At 39.8% G+C, this 19553-nt stretch overlaps 2 protein-coding genes across 4 annotated transcripts; both read right to left on the bottom strand.

The window, feature by feature from the left end:
* Positions 1-375: 375 nt before the first annotated feature.
* LOC103717614 (GDSL esterase/lipase At5g55050-like) lies at positions 376-3557 on the bottom strand. Its single transcript, XM_008806071.5, has 5 exons — positions 3199-3557; positions 1587-1717; positions 1253-1489; positions 933-1182; positions 376-851 (listed from the first exon to the last, which is right to left on the bottom strand). Exons 1-5 carry the CDS (start codon positions 3452-3454, stop codon positions 631-633), a joined length of 1095 nt encoding a protein of 364 aa, XP_008804293.2. The 5' UTR covers positions 3455-3557; the 3' UTR covers positions 376-630.
* A 2484-nt stretch (positions 3558-6041) lies between these two features.
* Positions 6042-18988, bottom strand: LOC103717783 (Helicase protein with RING/U-box domain-containing protein). Of its 3 annotated transcripts, XM_039126016.2 has the most exons (15): positions 18766-18988; positions 17533-18683; positions 15596-15718; positions 15447-15520; positions 13853-13913; positions 13592-13738; positions 13372-13457; positions 11241-11310; positions 10043-10162; positions 9689-9919; positions 7394-7498; positions 7171-7323; positions 6729-6817; positions 6555-6635; positions 6042-6457 (listed from the first exon to the last, which is right to left on the bottom strand). In XM_039126016.2, the coding sequence occupies exons 1-15, from the start codon at positions 18794-18796 to the stop codon at positions 6385-6387; spliced, it is 2595 nt and encodes an 864-aa protein (XP_038981944.2). In that variant the 5' UTR covers positions 18797-18988; the 3' UTR covers positions 6042-6384. The 3 variants fall into 3 exon arrangements, with proteins under 3 accessions (XP_038981944.2, XP_088579092.1, XP_088579094.1); XM_088722966.2 differs by lacking the exons at positions 6042-6457; positions 6555-6635; positions 6729-6817; positions 7171-7323 and having other exon boundaries at positions 7492-7673; positions 18766-18933; XM_088722968.2 differs by lacking the exons at positions 6042-6457; positions 6555-6635; positions 6729-6817; positions 7171-7323; positions 7394-7498 and adding an exon at positions 7569-7863 and having other exon boundaries at positions 18766-18933.
* Between the last annotated feature and the right edge of the window lie 565 nt (positions 18989-19553).

The following is a 19553-nucleotide window of genomic DNA, read 5'->3' as shown; positions in this document are numbered from 1 at the left end:
AAAATCACCTCGATGATGCTATTTGGGTCAACCTAAACTTTTGACAACTTTAACCTTGTCTTCTTCGCGTCACATTTAACAAAATCACATATTTGCATATTTTAACTCTTTCTTCCTGAAGTCCCTACAAATTTATTGACGGGCTTAAGCCTCGAGAAAACAACTCTTAACTTTTCTCCTAAACAATATTATGTTGTCATACAAATACAAACGCTAACATGTTTTGGGGATTGAGAAGCTGATACAGAAAATTATATACTTCATAAACACGGATTTTTTTTTTCAAACGTTTCCTAAACCGTCGGCACCTCTAACCTGATCTTCTTCATGCACTATTTCCCTTCATATTGGTGACAATTTGACAAAGTCACACAATTGCATGGTCTCAAATCTTTCTTTAATTACCAAGTCTCTACATATTTATAATTAGCGGGCTTAAGCCCTGATAAAACCACCGTTCACTTTTCATTCTCAATACTATGATACATACAAATGTTTGCATCTGTTTTTTTTTTTCTATTTCTTTTTGGGAGATTGTGAAGCTGGTTCAGGCAAAACAGTGCTTCTTCTACATCTCCCTGCTCTGCGTAGTTGAGGGTCTTCGACCTCAAACACCCAAACAGCCGCAGCTCAGAGGGCACTCAGCTGCCTTATATTGATTGGGTACACTAAGGGCTGCGTTCCATCAAAAGCAGTACTTAGAAGCAATCCGGCAGTGGTCTCCGTAGGATGGTAGAAATCCCAAAAGATGTGGTCCTTTCTATTGGAGCAGTAGGTAGAAATTGGAATGCAAGCAATCTTGGCATTCAAATCACCCAAACCACAGCATGCAGCCTTGACTTCAGAAAATCCTATCACCAGAGAGCAGAAAGGGTCAGAGTTGTTAAGGATTTACCACAGGCCAGACAAGAAGCTTGCATAAGCTCTCATACCATAAGCGGCTGGCTTCTGAATGTATTGGAGCAACGCACTGGAGGTATCGAAGAAAGAGTAGCTCATGTCACCAAGCTGTGACTTCAGTTCCTGCAGCAGAGCAGCAACACCTCGGTCGTACAAAACTGACAGGTAATCTGCTTCCACGTTGCAGTCTTTCGTCTTGTTCTGATGCCTTAGCGATGGGCAGCAACCGACAGGCCCTGTGCCTATGAACGCAAGCTTACGAGCACCAAGGTTGTAGATTCTCTGCGACAAGGAGTAACATAAATTAATCGAACTAGGCTCTGCGAACTGTCTGCGTTATGAACTACGATACCTTTAATTGGCCTCGCAGCGACGAAATCAAGGAGTCGACGAATTGTTGAGGAGTGCTCTTGAGGTTTTTGCTGGAACTGGACTTGACGTAATTTAGCAAATCGTTGCTTCCAATGATGAAGACAAAGATAGACTTGGATAGGTGTTCCTGCGCTGGAGCATTCCCTAGCTGCTGCACCAGAGCTCCATATACAGTGGAGTGGTAGTCTATCTGTTTGTTGAATGTTAGACATTGGCCCTGAGACAAAGATTTCGTTCGTTTGAGCAAGTGATCAGCATCGAACAGTTTAGTTATCAGACTGGAATGGATGTTCTGTTTCTATATCAAAGCTTACGGAGTTCGTGGAGTCCAGGATTCCGGCGCCTCCAGAGGCAAAGCTGACGCCATGCAAAAACGCATCGGTTCTGTTGGAGCTGGAGGGTATGGAGAGGTAAGGTGGGGAGGTTGGTACGCCAAGCTTCTCAGCTGCCACATGAAAGATGCAAATTAGAATGGAACGCAGTAATGGAGCTCATAGAAGCTTGAATAGAAACTTCTTTGGACCGAGAAGTTTATGTTACGATTATTTTTGCTGGCCTGTCTTCTTCTTCTTCTTCTTTTTTATCTCTCTTGTGCTTACTTTATAGACGGGGAGAGATTTGTTGGTTAGAATTGTCAATGGGCTTGGCCTTGTCAGAAAAACATCCAATAACCCCGACACTTTGACTCGATCTAGTAAAAATCCAACCGTGTCTTCCTTCGCCTTGACTTGAGCTGTCCTTCTTGTTTCCATATGGAAGCGTGGGCTGAATCAGATAGAGGATATATGACTTCTTTGACCTTGGGTTAGAAAGTTGTGTACTTCTTCAATAAATGCAACCATTTATCTCGGTTGAGTCAGAGCTGTAGGACATCCTGTAACTTGTTGAACATGCATGGTTGGGTTACATCAAGTCATAAATTCCTGACTTCTGAGCCATCTATCTGACAATAATTATAGTTCTGCCCGGTGCCTAAATCCACGGGGAAGGGTGCAATTGGGTTAGGTTTTTAAGTAAATAAGTTAATGTTACGAAACCAGATGAGGATATTGAGTAAATATATGTTGCTACTGCAATTTGATAGGCCTACATTTGATGTGTTACCCCAGCTTGAAACAGAGGGTTAAGAGAGGTCAGGTTTAAAAACTGCTTCCCAGCAAGTCATCCACACTTGAGTTGGTTCATTGGTTCAAGTAGATTTGGCTCCTATCAATTTCTAAATAGTGAAGGATTTTTTAAGTATACGCCTTTTAGTAAAATATATTTCATAAAGTTGCTATTTGTATATATATTTTTATAAATTATGATTCAAGTATACTGATCTATCAGGTAGGTGAGTGGGCCACTAAATTATCTAAAAATAGAAAAACATTATGGCATGGTACCGAAAGACTCAATCAAAATCTCTTATATAGTGAATCACACCAATCCTCTAGGACCATTTGGCATCAAGAACAAATTAGGCAACCATGCTGAACTCCTTGTGCCGGGTTCCACCCAAATAATCTACTTACATGCTTCAGATCTAGTGGCACGAAAAGATCCAACAGCTGTCACACAAAATGCTACGAACCCGACCCAAATTTTTTTAGTTCCACAAGCAAGCGTCGATATATTAATTATTAGATAATTCAAAAAAGGTTAATAATACAAATTTGTTAGTTCCACAAATATACATCGATATATTATTTAGGTAGTTAAAAAAAGATTAATAGCACAACTGATTGGATGGCAGCATATATTGCTCATGATATAGAAACTTGCTTTGATAGAATTTTTTGTTTAGAATTTTTGAATATTTTATTTTCTGATTCGCGCTGAATGTATTTTTATTAGATTGGTTTAATAAATTCAGTTTTATATATAAAAAAAAATCATGAGCAGTTCAGCGATCAAATAATGAGGGGAACTGGAGGAGGTCCGTACCAAGGAAGTCAGCCGAGTTCTTGCCGTTGCTGAACCGGCCGGTGGCCTTGCGGCCGGGATAGTCGATGCCGTTGTGGGGGAAGTTGGCCTTGAGAAGAGTCTCCAGATGGTTGTTGTTCCCTACGTCCGCCAGCGAGTCCCCGAACACATACATCGCTGGAACCATTCCCTCCCCGGAACCCATCAAATGGAACCACCACCACCCCAAGAATAAGACACAGGACCCCACCCCACGAGAATAAAATAGAGAAGCCATTGAAGACGAATAAAGTGAGTTAGGAGAGCCAATAGAAAGAAGGACAGAAGGGAATTCTTGAGGGTCTGGTGGCTTTGCGTTTTAAGGACTGTGAGAGAAGAAGGTGGGAGGAAGAGTGGGGTTATATAGAAGATAAAAGAGACCTGATGCACCGAAGAAAGCGTACGTACATGGCTGCGTACGTAGCGGGGCAGCGAGGCCCCATATTAAACGCGGCGAGGGTGGGTCCCTCCCTCTGCTTCCATTTCTGATTTCCAGTTCTGCATTCACACTTCGTTGTATAAGAACGGGAGGTGTGGGGAAGGAAATGGACAATCCAACTCCATACTTAGTCGGTCGTAGACGCTTCTCTATTTTTGGGAAATACAAGAAAAAATAAATCCACAGACTAAACTCAATATCCTAATAATTAATGCATAGAAAACTTCTACCCAGAATAATGATAGTAAGGGGAATTAATGACGGATCCTTACTGTGGATCAGACTCCAAAACGAAAAAAATCTCGTTCAAACAGTTTTTTTAACATCCGGTCGATTTGAGGAAGGTTTTTTAGTAGTCCGTCCATGGAGGGAGCAATTAGTGTGATGATAACGCGTAGAAAATGACTTGAGGCACTACTAATGTTGCACCATGGCCATGCGACACGTATCCGAGTCCAGAAAAGCTCTAGCCAATCCGGTCTATGGGCCTCATCTTATGTGGTGGCGCCGAAGGTGTCGGAGAAGATGGACAATGATATGAAGGTGTGAAAGGAGGACCCGTTGGTGGCGTGATTTAAGTGGAAATTTGTGTGAGAGAGGCATGCTTTTCTCATCTATGGGCTGGTTTTTTTTTTATTTTTTTTTTTTGCTGCAACAGCAGCTCACACTCGATAGGTATGAATATAATCAAGAAGATCAAAAAATAAAAGAAGGCACAGGTGCTGACTCGTGCTGTGTTTTTTTTTGTGTAAGTGGGATCTGATGCGGGGTTCAAAGTGTAAACGCAGCGTCCGCACTGAGAGGTCTAAAGGTATCACTTTCAGCTTTATTATTGCGGAAATATTGGAGTCTGAGAAAGTGAAGGGATTCTTCTGGGTTCTTCCAGCTTTATACGAGATTATGAAGGGATTATATCTTTTGTTGTTATTTTATGGAGAAAAGAGTTGGTCGCCAAGAACCAATATATCCGCATTTGTTCGATTATATTTTATTTTTATGGAAGTACTTTTGAGAGCTTACCGCGAGGGTCTCAACCGAGACCCAAAAGAAGAATGAAAGAATCGTTGTCCCAGTTGGCTCATGTGATCCCCATGCCTCCGAGCACGTTGATTAGTTCTAGCAAGAGAGCATCCTGTTCTCACAATGAAAGTACGGTAAAAGGTCGAAGACCGGAAATGGAGATCTTTATGGAAAGGGTGATTCTAATGGTGAAACTTGTACTCCGTGGATTACGAGTAAATCTGATGTCGCGCACCTTTTCTATTAGATATCTGGAGGATTGCGGCCTCTCTCACTGTGTTTGAAACTAAGCATGTCTACAGAGAGGAGGCAAGCAATGCAGCAGATTAGGTCAATTCTCGTGTGGCTGAACACTTCGAGGCAATGCACTGGGAATCTAACTCTCCCGTTTCTGGATAACTTCAGGATATTTTGTATTTTGATTTGGGTGGTTGTATTTATTCTAGAGCCGATCAGGAATTATTATCTTGAAAAAAAAGGGACCTCAACTCAATTTGATGGAAAAAATAAAAAGTAGGGAGAAAAAAAACAAGTTTAAACAATTATACAAAGGAACTCCGCCGCCCATGGGGTGCTCGTGCTTCCTCACATATTGTCCATCTCTATAGAAATTTTGACATATTAGGCTCTTTTTCAACCCCATCCAAGACATATTAGGCTCCTTAGTGCAAGTGGGCAGCTCCATGCATGCAGAAAACAAGCACATTCTCCTTGAATTCCAAGAGAAAGGTAAGAAGATGTCTCCATCTTCTTCATATTCGTACTCTGCTATTATGACAACTTGCTCAGAGCGTCAACCCATGGTGTCTAATCCCCTGTCCGTTCTCTCTACATCTTTGATATAGCCATCAGAGTTGGGAGAAAGCTCTCTCTGATAGCTCTCATCGTGGCGGTTCTTGGAAGATCTGATCTTAAATAAGACTCGAAACCAGTGAAGGGGACGGGCAGATGTAGCCGAGAGCGAATGCACTGGCAAAGGTTGAATTCCCACGGTGCAAATTGCAAATTCTTTGAACAAGAAGGAACAGTCCGTCTCCACTATGATCCTGCTACAATTTACTAGCTCAAACTTTCAAAAACGAAGATGAGGGACAAGATATATCTCACTGAATTCATCTCTTGTTTAAAGCCAATTATGCTTTCTCTCGTGCATTGCACAGGCCAGCATTAATTAGTGATAGAGCCCGGTTGGTTCTCTTTGCCGATCAAATAACTAGCTGGGCTGCCTGCCAAATCAGGCACTGCAGAGCCCACTTTGCAGCACTCTTTATTGAAGATCCAGAGAGAGAGAGAGAGGAGGGGCAATGCAACTAGTGAAAATCACATGTTACTAAACGACATCTCCCAATGACGACAATATGCAATATAAAAATAATCTACTAAATTGTATTGAACATAGCTGCTTTATCCAACTTATATCAGTTTCATAATTATACGAACTGGCTCCATACAGGCATAGGATTCACTAAAGCCATCTTACAAATCTACTCCATGATTTATCACTAGCAATGTTGTCCTCAAGAAAAAAATAACATTCTACTTTCGTCAGAGAATCTCATTGCCTTCACATATATGATGTTTTCTGTACGGCTACAAAAAGTGAGACTGCTCAATCTTTTCCAAAACATTCTGAGCAGAGACAAGCTTGATATACAAAATACCATCCAGAAATTAATTAGAAGAGTTATTGTCATCCCTAACAATAATGATCAAATGTGGAATAAAAGCCGCAAGTCTGCTTCTGTTAGCTTTCCCATAGCAGCAGAAGAGTTACCTATGGTCCTACATTTTACATTGGGATGTACAGATCAGCACAAAATATCAATCAGAACCTAAGAGGTGCCACTTTGATTATTAGTCAAGAACAAACAAATCTTACCCTTCAAACACTAGCTCCTTCTTCTCTTGCAACTTCAGTATCCGTTCCTCGATGGTGTCCTCAATCACAAATCTCACAGTTCTGAAAAACGTCCAAAAGAACTATGAGGGGCCAAAGTGTTATTATAAGAGACCATTATTAGAACATGATGTCAGAAAAGTTGAAATGGGGCACCTGATGGGCTTATATTGCCCGATTCGGTGAATTCGATCTTGAGCCTGGCGCTCCACTGCTGGGTTCCACCACGGATCCATCAAGAAAACCTATAAACTCAGTGTGAAAACCAATTTCAGCACCATAAAATAAGAGGAACTCTACAAAAAAAATGCCAAGATGTTTATTATACCCGAAGCACAGCAAGTGCCAGGATGCATAACATTATAAAGGAAACAAGATAGTTGCAAATAACCTTCGCAGATTCCATTCCTCACCTTCTCAGAAAAATAATCATTACAGGATTGTTTCACAACACCAGATAATGATGTTTTTTTTTTTTTGTAAGGATTGCCTCAATGAAATCTGTAGTGAATTATCTAGAAGAATCTATTGAAATTTGAAAGGAGACTTCCATACTCTCAAAAAGGAAAGCAACAGATAGTGAAAGGAGATTGCTCACATATGATGCCACAGTGAGATTGAGGGCCACCCCTCCAGCTTTCAAGCTCATGAGAAAAATCTTGCAATCCACATCATCGGTGAATGACTTTATAGCTTTCTCTCTCTCAGGAATACTCATGCTTCCCACCAACTGAACACACTTAATGCCAGACTGCCAAACAACATGTTAGTCCGAGCTAACAAAAGCTACCAGAACCAAGTTAACAGAAAGATTAACTTACCCTTTGGAGGGAGAAACCAATCAAATCCAAAAATGATGTAAACTGGCTGAAAACGATTCCTTTTGCAGAACCATCATTTTCAACCATGTCTCTTATCTCTTCCATCTGGGCACAGAATAAGTCAGATACTTGCCACAGGATGTACATAATAACAAGCGAAGATGTTTAAAAATACCCTGCAAACATTAAGATCAGGCAGCAAGAAATTCTCCAACAACTTCTTTAGTGATGATTAAACATTGATCACTGATCCAAATCCAGATTTCAGTGTCCCATACCCCTGTCAGTTGAGACAGTTTAAGAGAAATTTCCTGAATAGTAATTTAATAAAGTGCAAAAAGATGAGTTTGTGATGTAGCCCTTCCAAAATCTCGCCTTTCCTACATCTTCTCCTCAATAATCTAGTATCCTCTCTCGTTCCAACAAGTAACTCTTGATAAGGATACTTCTTTCATCTTTACCTCTCATCCCTACCAAAATGAACCATGGTCACTATGAAATGCATTACCTATGATCCAACATCCATGACTAGCAATATGCAAGTATACCAGTTCACAGAGTACTACTTTAAATGCGTCAACTACTGCACAATTGGAAGCAATCATATTCGCTCTTCACACACTTAGAATAAGGCTTGATCAAATGGGATGGCTGGACCAGGAACCACCAAACCCAGTGAAAGATCTGGAACAATCAGCCAAGAAGATTCAAGCCTGATAATTCACTATCTTAACCATCTGAAGGATCCAGATTTGTGAGAACAATTATGGTTACTAGTGACATGCAGAAGAAAGAAAAAGAAAGAATTCTTGTCTCCTGCAATACCTGGTTTGGAGTTTATTGCTTCTACTTAAGTTTACACGAATGCAGCGTGTATCTGTATGTATGTGGGTGTGTGGGTGCGTGTGAATTCAAGCATGTTTGTCTAAAATCTCATATCCTCACGTCCTCGATGATCAGCCTGGTGATCCATGGTGAGCCTTAAAGCTCCTCAATGATGACTGATGAGCCTTGTAAGAGAGTGATCTAAACTAGTTAATATTTGAGAGTCCTCATGATAAGACCATGATGTTGAGATGGTCTAGCAATCAAGAAACTTAGCATGAAGAAGGATTCAAAAAACTTCACTAAGGGTCAAGAAGCACATACTTAACAAGTGTAAAATGGAGAATTACAAAGAATTAATATTAATGCCAGATTTACTTTAACAGCTATCCTTCAATAACTTAACCTCTAACCTCAAAATAATATCCCCCCCCCCCCCCCAACCCCTATGCAGGGCCCAAAAAAAGGACCCCCAGGTCCTTTCATACTTGCTCATCGAAACTAGGCACACAACAATTGGGCTACCTCCTATGTTAACAGTAGTTGGTAATCCTTATCAAGGCTCATCATGTTAGTACTGGACCCCATATCAGTACCATCCTATTACAGTGTCGATATGCGGTACGATACGAGACGACAAGATGTACCGAGTGTTGCTATGTACAAGATTGCATACTGGTTCGGTACCAGCACGGTATGGTACGGTATTGCCCAGTCCGCAAACCTTGGTCCTTATTTTGTTGGTTATGTAATTTAAGTTCATTTGCCTAGAGAAGGACTCTTAACTATCATAAAGCAAGATTATCACCTATCTAGTTACCTTAACTATACATTTAGCAGCACGCTAACATTAAGATGGGTCAAGATTTATCATTGTGGCAAAAAAATTCAAGCATGCAACTATAAGAATTAAGTGTTCATTTGGCATCCTTTTCTAGTGTAGCCAAAGAACAAATGATGAACCAGATTTCTGGGACACCAATGGTTTATGTTGAAGGTGCAAGTCTGATCATATTCATAACAGCCATATAAGACCCCAAAAAAATAAATGGCCACAAATATATTGGTTAAATCTTGATCATTTCAAATCCGAACAACCCAGATGAAGTGGGGAAAAATGCTTGCAATCATAGTACAGAACATATACCAAACTAAAAAGGAAATCCGATTTTGCAGAGAGATGTCCAAAACAAATGCAACATATCTTCATCATCGAGTTATAATAGAGCAACTATGTGAAAGAATTTTGATGTCTATTCAGCACAAACCTTCAAATCTAAATTTTTCTGGACAATAAATATACTGCATTATTTGCCTATCTACACAGGTTATACTTGCTTTGTTTTTGGGGTGGGGAACATTCTTCATCAATGGATGTAGTGGTTCTCAAAACATTTTCTTTTATCAAGAGATAAAAAAAACATAGGTAAAAACTCATGATGACGAGCGGTGAATACCAGAGTATCATACCAGGGCATCAATTTTTGTACTTGACTTAAAGTCTCCAATATCATTAAGTCTGTTTAATATTCCCGAGTGCTTATAACCCTTGATGGCTGTTCGAGACAACTTTTCGGCAGAGTTCTTTGTTGTTAAGTCAACAGTAAGGGGTTTAGAACATGTTGGACATGATACATTCCCCAGAGCTGAAGAGTAATCAATCAAACATGCCTTACAAAATACATGCTCGCAAGAGGTAACCTGAAGAAGAAAGATAAGTAAACCACAGAAGTTGAGAATAATGTGTTGACAGTGTAATAATGCCATATACCTTGAAGAAGTCATGTTCCACTAACAATTTAAATAGCGGAGGGGGATACTCACCACCAGATCTTCTGCTGGATCATGACAAATACCACAATTGTCTTTCACAGTATCATCTTTGCTTCCATCAGGCATTTCAGTAGTTTTAGAATATATCACCAGGTATGGATGGTCAACTGCCTGGCATCGTCAGATAAAATTGATATAACATATGGAAGAAGTTAAGAGTCAGTAGATCGGGCAAATAAAAAAAAAAAATTGAAATAAAAAATAGCCATGGAGAACCCAAATACATGCACCCACAAGAAATTTCGTACATAATGCAACAATCTTTGAAGGTAGGTTTCCCGACCACCAAACAAGAATTCTAGATTTCAACACCACAGTTTTGCCCATAGTAACCTTAGCCAGAAATCTAGCACTACGATAAGATGTCTCCAAAGCAGAGTCGGCGAAACCGTCCCGAACTGAGTGGTTCCGGCCGTCTCGAGCCATACTGATGGCTCACCCGTACGGTTCCGGTAACGGAAACGAAACTCGTTGCCAGAGCCGGAGAAGAAGAAGAAGGAAAGAGAGAGCTAGCGGGGGAGGGAGGGAGAGAGAGAGAGGGCAGGACGCCGGCCTCCGCCGGCACTCCTCCGACCCTCCCTCCCCCGCTCTCTCTCTCTCTCTTTTCCTTTCTTCCACGGTCCCTCTCTCGGTTCAGGCCCGGCACGGCCCGTACCAAGTCGTCCCGCCGAAAAACCGGTACGGTGCCCGGTACCAATTCCTCCGACTTTGTTCCAAAGTCATATATAGGATACCTAGATCCATAAACCAAACACCTATATGTAGGACAAGGCTTCCAATTAAGGTTCAGATGAATATTGACGTATGAATAAGATGATAGATAGGCCTACTTCTTGTCACTACATTATTGTTAATTAAAGTTCATTCTCAAAGGCAAGGTTTGCTATCTCCGTACTGGTTACTAGATCTCGTACCAGTACCATCCTACTACAGTGTCAGTACGTGGTACGGTAACTAAGATTCGACAATATCGGTATGGTATGGTATAATGTACCGGTTCAGTACTGATATGGTACGACAAACCTTGCTCGAGGGTATCATTAATGACATACCATTTTATCTGAACATGAAGTAAGAGTTTCCTATGATATTACATAAATCATGAACTCATATGCATAAAGCATGACTGCTTAAAAGTAGGAAGCAGTGCTTGCAACACCCAGCAATGAATCAAAGTTTTGTACCATACCTGCCGCAATCGTGTAAGGAGATCAAAAATGTGTGCATAATTGTTCATCAGAGTTCCAGCTGAAACATATCTGGAAAAACAGTGGCCAACCTTAGGAACTTCACTCATGTCTTGAAAAGAGGGAAAAAAAGGAAAGAGAATAAAGGCACGATGAAAATATGAAATCTGATAGGCTAAAAGTTACTATCTATTAAAAAAAGCAACTTTCATTATAAAATCAATTAGGAGGGTCAACTTGGTCAGCCTTTGATCGGAAACATTATGAAACAAGTAGAAACTGACAGAGTAATTCCCATACAGAAGTTGAAATCAAGACAAAGAAAATGTTGAAGCCCCAAGAAATCCTTTCTTGAATGTGCTAGTTACAATTCTGACTCATCTGAGTCTCGAAAAGTATACACTTATCAGTCTAGCATCGTCAGTAAGTTGTTGCTGCAATGTTACCCATGTGCATGTGCAGATTAACACTTTAACATCTATATTCTAATACATTGGAGATTAAAAATAGGCTGTTAAGGTCCAAAATATAGTAATTACTTATAAAACTTTTAGCATTTACCTAGTTTAGTCATTAACAGTTGATCCTTGCATCCACCAACAAAAATGGATATTCTGAAATAGCATGCATAATTTACTGAGTGGATAAAGGTCTGCAACAAATCAACAAGTTTAATTATCATAAAAAGGACATACAATGTGCATATTCACACATAGAGACAGAATTGGAGTACACACACACTACTTGTTAATTCATTGACAATGGATTTAAACAACTTTGGGCCATCTTCAGATGTTTAAACAGTAAATCCCTCACCTCAACTTGATCCTGCAGACAAAATCTTCCCTCAGATTTCGTGACCTATTACCATGATCTATTTTCCCATTTGTAGATTGTTCCTGTTGAAGACACCTATCATGCGCTGATGTGCATTTGAGTCTCATTTTAGACACCCAAATGTTCCACAACATCCCTCCAATATCCACAACCCACAGAATGCTTCATGATTAGATATCTGCATTAATCAGGAAAATCCATTGCCTTGCCCTTTCTCCAATTTCATGTCTCCTACTTGCTAACAGAACCTGGAGGAGCAGGAAATTTGTCACCTTCCGACACCCTCAGTTGCACAAATCTTCATCTAACAATAATCTTGCCCTTTGGCAAAACTACCTTTTTTTTGTCAATCTCATATTTGGCTATTAAAAAATTCCATGACCGACCACAACATCAGTTCCCTCCCCAGCCTTGTCTACATTTATGTAATTATTTCGTCAAGATTTTCTTAGCAAACTGACATTAATTACTTCAAGAGCACTTCCAAAGTTTACCAACATCTTACTTCCTGACTCGTGCTCCCTCAGAATAGTTTTTTCCTCAAAAGCTTTGGCTATCTTAGAATTGCAGCTAAAAATGCTAATTTGGCCTTATATTTTTTCACATTACAAGACATGAAAAAAGTATTCATTTATATCTCAACACAAACGTACATAAGTGCAGACATACAGATGTGTGAATGTGTTTGTGTTGCCACTTCTCCAACACAGATGCCTCAATCAAACTTTTGTGAGAGGTCGACTTCCACATAAATATAAGTTTTCCATTGTATATTCTACTTACGGATGCATTTCTGCAACCCTCTTTATATAAAACAAACATGTTGTTATGTTATAATTCTAACGAAAGATCAGTTGGTAAATTCTTGTGAATCAGAAGCAAATAATAATTATGACAGCAAATAGTAATAATCTAAGACATGACAAGCCTATTTCAGCTGGTTTTTAATTTTTATCATCAAAAAACGCCACATATGTCAAACTTCTATATCGGTCTTATATAGAGATGCATGTGATATCATCTAAACAGATAAGAACATCCACTCCATCCTCTTCCTTATTACTAATCTCCCATTAAGATTGCATTAATGATGCAGTTGCAGCAGCAAATAAGGTGATTAGTGCATTGATCTAGCACTGATCCACAAGTGGCAACCTTTGCTCACAGTGCATTGTACCTCCAACCTCATTCTGTATAACATCAAGCAGATAATGGACTCTATCGAAAGCTACAACTGCACAAAATGGCATGCTTGAAGAATGATGTAACAAAACAGAAGGGATTGAAGTAACCCACGTATCAAACTGTACACAGCTTTGAGTATATAATGCTTCATAGAACTCCTGTTCATTTCTATCCAGAGTATCTCTCCTCAAGGTAACCTACAAAAGCAAAAAAATCCAAAAGACACACAAAAGTTTCTCATATATCAGATAAATGACACTACTTGCAAGAGAAAGAGAACTAGATATTGTATTTTCCTCATAGATGGGCAAAAGTTTTAATGGCACTTAACAAGTCTTGGTGGAAGTGCAAGATCCGCAGCTCTGCCTTTCTTTGTACGCCTTAGCACTATGTTTTTCAGAACTCTGTCCCTAAGCAAAATCATGGCTCTTCTGCCCTCATCAAATGTCGATAAATTTTGTATGGGCTTGGTTATATTCTGGTAAGAAATAACAATCCATCAGAGGGCTAAAAATTATTTTGAACTAAGATTAATAAATGACAATTATAATGAAAGTAGAAGCATCAATAATTATTGGATAACAAGACTCACTTTGTTCCACCAGCAAAAGTGCCTTGTGGAAGAATGAGGACACTCAGTGCATGTGCTTGAACTGCAACACCAGTAAATGCAAAGAATGCTCAAAAGTTGAGAACTGACTTGGTAAATAAAGTATAAAGAATATAAATTCACAAAAATGTAAACAGAAATAATATTTGACATATTAAGAAAAGATCAGCAATAATGAAGCAGACAAGTGAAAGTATATCAATGAACTGTGTTAAGGAAAGTGCAGCAGCCTATGACCTTGTCTGTGTCACACCAGATATGAAATTCGTGCACTCTTTATTCCTTTTGTAGGCACCTCTTGTAGGTTCATCATGGACTATGCATAGCAGAATGTGCCCGTGGTTATATACATGTTTATTTTTTGCCAGCATGACAATGTGGTGTCTTAACTCTATATGTTCTGTTACATGCTGTAACAGGAATAGCATTCACTCCTTTAATTGCTTTAGAATTCATGGTGTGGAAACCATGACTCTAGGATGAAGGCATCAGAGACATATTTGTGAATCTCCACCATTAAATTGATTTATTTTGATGAGTTTCTCATACACCCTGCTAGCTAGCTTACATGACCTGTGCCAGAATCCGCAAAACTAATAATTCTCTACCATCAGAAGGTTTTCAAGTAGTATTTATATAGTCAGAAATCAGCACCTGTCAAGGTGCTCCATGGTGGCCAGTTATTCGTAAATGAAAATTCAGATTTTACTCTTTCACTGAACCATCTCCCTGTGGGTGGATATTTGACCAAAAATATGATGATCCACACAGAACTGCAGACCTTACACCAAGGCAATTCATCCGCATTATGTTGTTCTACACCCTAACCCTAACCTTTCAGGACAGTACCTAAATCTCATATCAGACAGGCACCAATCCTAATTTTGATAGGGGTCCAAAAGCAACAGAAAGTTAGGCCCTAAAAATCAATTCAGATATACCAAAAACTCACAAAAAAAAGCATAAACTATCCTTAGGCACTGCACTAACTCTATGCTCCTGAAAAAAAAAAACTCCTGAGTCATATAGTTCAGTCATCATGCACTTGTCCTTTCTGATCAGGTGATTAAATTATTCCATTCCCAGTACTCAAACAGGAGATGGTCTTATCTGAGGATTTATCACATCATATCCCATTTTAGGTGCAACCAAAGCTCTCCGCAAATAACAAGACATGATTACTAAACATTAACTTAAAGTACACATGATTAGAACTTGCCACTCTAAGCTCCATGCAGAAAGCTACCCATAAACTCACCATCACAAGTTTCACACAATTTTCAGCATTTTTCTCGCTTTTTTCTACTTAATATTTCTTCTAGCGAAGGTAATTCATGAGCTAGCACTTGGAAAGGAAATATTTCCGCTCGCGAAGGTAACTCATGAGATAGCACTTGAAAAAGAAAAGCACTCAATAGTGTTAAAGAAAAAAAAATGAAGATATACAGACAGATGTTTCATCACCCCTTCAAACACAAAACATTCATGTTGATCATAAAGATAGCAGGGATCACCATAAACATAGTGATGGAAAGTTATTCTCAACAATCAAATAATCTAATGTTTGAATACTCACCGATAATCAAGAATCTTACAATTACAATCCCTGCAGAAATAATATGAATAAGGATGAATTTGCAAAAAGCGAACCTGTATAAGACATGCCATTGTATCAGCCTAAGAAAAAAAATAGCAATTATCTTTGAAATAGAAATGAGCACAAACCAGCGAGTAAAGTTCTCCAACTCGATTTTGTAGAGGAGTGCCACTTAATGCCCACTTATATAGAGATTCTAAAGCAAAAACAGCTTTTGCAGTATTGCAGCGTCTGTCTTTTATGAAATGAGCCTGCTCAACAATATAAAGCGTCTCTGTTAGTAATTAATAAATTGGTTTGCATGAGAAAAGAAATCATTGAACACAAAATAAAATACCTGTTACAAGGTTCAGAATCAAAACTAGTCATTTAATCAAACAGCAAGTTAGCAAATAACATCTCCAAGGTGACCGCAGAAAATTAATATATCAAAGCCAATTCAAAGCCTTATCTTCTAGCAGTATTAACAAAAAGATGGCGAATTTAGTGATATTTTGTCTGCTGTTAAAGAATGGTAATTGGACCTTCTTCATTCCTCTCCTATATAGTTAAGCACTCTGACATGGTTCCTATTTGTGATTGATGGTCACTGCATCAACAGCCACTTCTAGAGGCAATTCAGTCATATCCCAATTCAAAAAAGGTAACCCTATAGGAACAAAATGAAAATTTTTTGTATCCCCTAAAACCTCACAACATGGCTGCAACTCGTGGTTTTCTTCTCGAACATTCAATGCCAAATTTGGCATCCTGGCCCAAAACTGAAAACCAAACCCCCATATATCGCACCAAAAACTTGCTTTTACACCTTTCCCAAGAAGGTTCGGGGAAATATAGTAGCACTTTAACAAAAAAGAAAGTGACCTGTTAATGTAATACTCAGTTTGTCGTTTCATTTGTTCCCCTCCTCTCCACAAAGGGCTGCAAGTGGCTCCAAAAAAAAACTGACTGCTTCCGAATTTCAACCCAGATCATGTTGGATTCGGACAGAAAAATAGATCCCCCCCCCCCCCCCCCCCCCTAAAAATAAAAAGAGAGATTCATATTTGGATGTTTGGATATTAAGGTTTTCCTGGGTTCGGCTTCAGATATCTGGACATTAAGATATTTTTCACATTCAAATAAATGCATGATCAACATATTATTAAAACAAATAAATCCTCTTTGTTCAAAGTGTTCATATGGGCTTGCATAACATTGGCATGGATGAGCATACATTTATGATGACTAAAAGATGTCTAATTAATTATATGAATTCTCCAGGTACTTGTCATAGTCATTCTTATCTAAAAACATCTATCGGCCTAGATTTTACAATCTAAAGCTGTCCTTATTAATATTTGCTCCAAAATCCAATTTGTATCCAAATTAACATCTGAATATCTGACAACAAATGTGGATATAATAATTTCCAAATTTGTAACCATATCCATCTAGAAAAATTATGAATACTACTTTTAGCATATTTGAATATCCATATCCATATTCACATCTGCTGGATAAATATGGAGATGGGTATAGATATACTAAAATGCAATCCGTATGTGATCGCATATAGTCCTATATCCACCTCTCTCTCTCTCTCTCTCTCTCTCTCTCTCTCTATCTATCTATCTATCTATCAACATATCATATATAGAAATATATACGTACATACATTTATCTCTCTCTCTCTCTCTCTCTCTCTCTCTCTCTCTTTGTGTGTCCGTGTGTCTTCTTTCACCCAACTTTCTCCAGTTTCTTTGCAGCCCCGTCACTGAGGGATTTTCTTGCAGCAGAATGAAATCTGCAAGCCCAAAGTGGAGATCTGGTTTCTTTTTCATATGCCCATACCTAGCATATAAAAGCTCCATGGGTATTGCCAAACTTTTAAGATTCATCCTCTCCCAAAATCCCAATTACAGCATAACATTTACACACTTATTAATAAATTATAATTTTCTCTTTTGTTTTCACTTGTCAAACTTTTTCAGCCTAAATTGGAATGAAAAGTTCAGCCAAACTGAAAACTTATGAATTTATCAGATTCATCACCACTATATATCAAGCTTGCACAACCAATTACCTCATCCAAAATAATACGTTGCCACTTCCAAGAATGCAGAACTGATTTTCCTTCGGATGAGCCTAATGTATTTTCAGATGGCTTCTCTTGCTTCCTAGTCTTCGAATCTCTCTTGTTCTTCCTTTTACCCTTCTCATCTTCTGAGCTAGACAGAAATTCCTCTTGCTTCTCTCTATTATGACCTCCCTTCTTCTTCCCTTTACCTTTTTCATCATCCACAGATGAATACTTCTTCTTCTTGCTCACTTGCTTTGATTGTTTTTCTGTCTTCTGAGCATAAGGCCCACAGTAGTACTTCAAGTGAACCTTCATCTTGTGAGGGTAGAATGACTTATCGCAATATTGGCACTTCAACTTCGGCGGCATCATATGTTTCCTATAGTCAGACTCAATCGTCGAGTAGGTTGTCAGTACGAAATCATAGTTGTTGAAATCATAATCAGTGTTGGATCTTTTTGCCCCATGATAGACCAGCACCCTGGCGGTCCCTTTCTTTGTGTACCTCTCGATCTCCCCCACCCATTGGATCACCGCAACCACAGGGCAGATGACAAGGGTGCATTTGGTCCTCGGGAGCGGAGAGATCGAGCAAGAGCCCATATCAGAACTTGTGGCCCCACCGACAATACGCGTGCTGAGAGAGCGGGCAGTGAGGACGAGGGAAATGGCCTGGATGGTCTTGCCCATACCCATCTCATCGGCAAGAACCCCCCCTCTGAACTCAGACTCCTCCTGCTTCAAAGCCCAGGCAAGCCACTCCTTCTGGAACCTAAGGAGGGGAAGGACGATGTCCGGGGACGGCTCCGCCGTCTCTGCCAACGGCCGCTCAAGATCGAATTCTTCCGCCACGGAATCGTCCACCCACTTCTCATTGTCCTTCTCCCACATCTCCCAAATCAAAGGGGATTTCCCCTTGTCCTTCCTAACCCTGCTCTTCCTACTAGAGGACTTTCCCTTCCTTCGTCGATCGCTTCCAACACCACCAATTTCTCCAACCGCCGCCGCCGCCGCCGCCGGCGGCGGCGGCAACGGTTCTGCTTCCTCCTCGTCTTCGAACTCCTCGTCGTCCAAATCGATGACGAAATCGGAATCCGAAGTGGAGAAGGATTCATGATCGGAGAAGTCTGGGGCCTTCATTCGCCGCTTCCCCCCTGGAAGGCATCAAAACAAGGAATCAAGAATCAAGAATCAAAATCGAGAAAAAAAGGGCTCTGTTTGTATAAGGGGACGCACCATTTCTAGGGTCTCGGCGCCTGCGAGGCATCGCGATGAGATCGATCGGAGCGAAGAGGGAGAGGGGAAAGGGGACGAGCGAAAAAAAGAGCGAGAGCGGAGACGAGAGAAGTGGCAGCGAAAGGGCTCGGGGAGTTCCCACGTAGGATGGGACAAATGACGCAAAGGCCGTTCTATTTTTAGCAAAGGGCTGTTGAATCGGCGGGAACTTCTTGGCGAAGCATCCGTCTGGGAAAATTGCCGGCTCATGGGTTATCCAAAAGGGAACAAGGTTGGCCGCAACTGGGCCGGCTTGCTTTGGGTTAGATTGGGCTGATAACTTAATCTTAACTCGACCATGATAAGATGACCAATAAGTTTTTATGATTAAATCAATTCAATTTATATTTTCTAGACCAAAAGGCTAAAGATCATGCTTTTAGATGACTGAGTTCCAAACTTTAGATCAATTTTATTTCGTACTTTCTAGATCAAAAGGTTAGAGATCATACTCTAAAACAATGAATAAAGAGGAGGAGAACGCACCTTCCATGGCAACCAAGAATCAAGACAAGGTATATTGTGCATTTAATCTTCCAAGCTCTTATGTTCGGGGACGATGGGGCAATATATGGGGCTGGAACCGGTCTTGTCTCATGTTGATATGGTGAATTCCATATGGTGTATCATCTGGTTTTATGAAATAAATGGTCATGATTGGATTAGATCACTATAAGGGATTAAATCCAGGACTAAACACAATTAACATTCAGATTTAAGTATATTATTATGTTAAATTTGCCCCTTCA

Source organism: Phoenix dactylifera, chromosome 1, assembly GCF_051530095.1.
Source record: "Phoenix dactylifera cultivar Ajwa chromosome 1, Ajwa_hap1_PhDact_Kaust_v1.1, whole genome shotgun sequence".
Classification (NCBI taxonomy): domain Eukaryota; kingdom Viridiplantae; phylum Streptophyta; class Magnoliopsida; order Arecales; family Arecaceae; genus Phoenix; species Phoenix dactylifera.
This window is presented reverse-complemented; position numbering and strand designations above follow the sequence as displayed.

What these genes read in the sequence shown, in the direction of transcription:
- LOC103717783 (XM_039126016.2), bottom strand. Translation starts at nt 18,796, where the DNA reads ATGCCTCGCAGGCGCCGAGACCCTAGAAATG. An exon ending in AACGTATTATTTTGGATGAG is followed by an intron (nt 15,719 to 17,532) that starts GTAATTGGTTGT and finishes ATTGTTGAGCAG; the next exon opens with GCTCATTTCATAAAAGACAG. An exon ending in TTGCACTTCCACCAAGACTT is followed by an intron (nt 13,458 to 13,591) that starts GTTAAGTGCCAT and finishes TTGCTTTTGTAG; the next exon opens with GTTACCTTGAGGAGAGATAC.
- LOC103717614 (XM_008806071.5), bottom strand. Translation starts at nt 3,454, where the DNA reads ATGGCTTCTCTATTTTATTCTCGTGGGGTGGGGTCCTGTGTCTTATTC. An exon ending in GAACTCGGCTGACTTCCTTG is followed by an intron (nt 1,718 to 3,198) that starts GTACGGACCTCC and finishes TTCATGTGGCAG; the next exon opens with CTGAGAAGCTTGGCGTACCA. An exon ending in TCAGAAGCCAGCCGCTTATG is followed by an intron (nt 852 to 932) that starts GTATGAGAGCTT and finishes CTCTGGTGATAG; the next exon opens with GATTTTCTGAAGTCAAGGCT.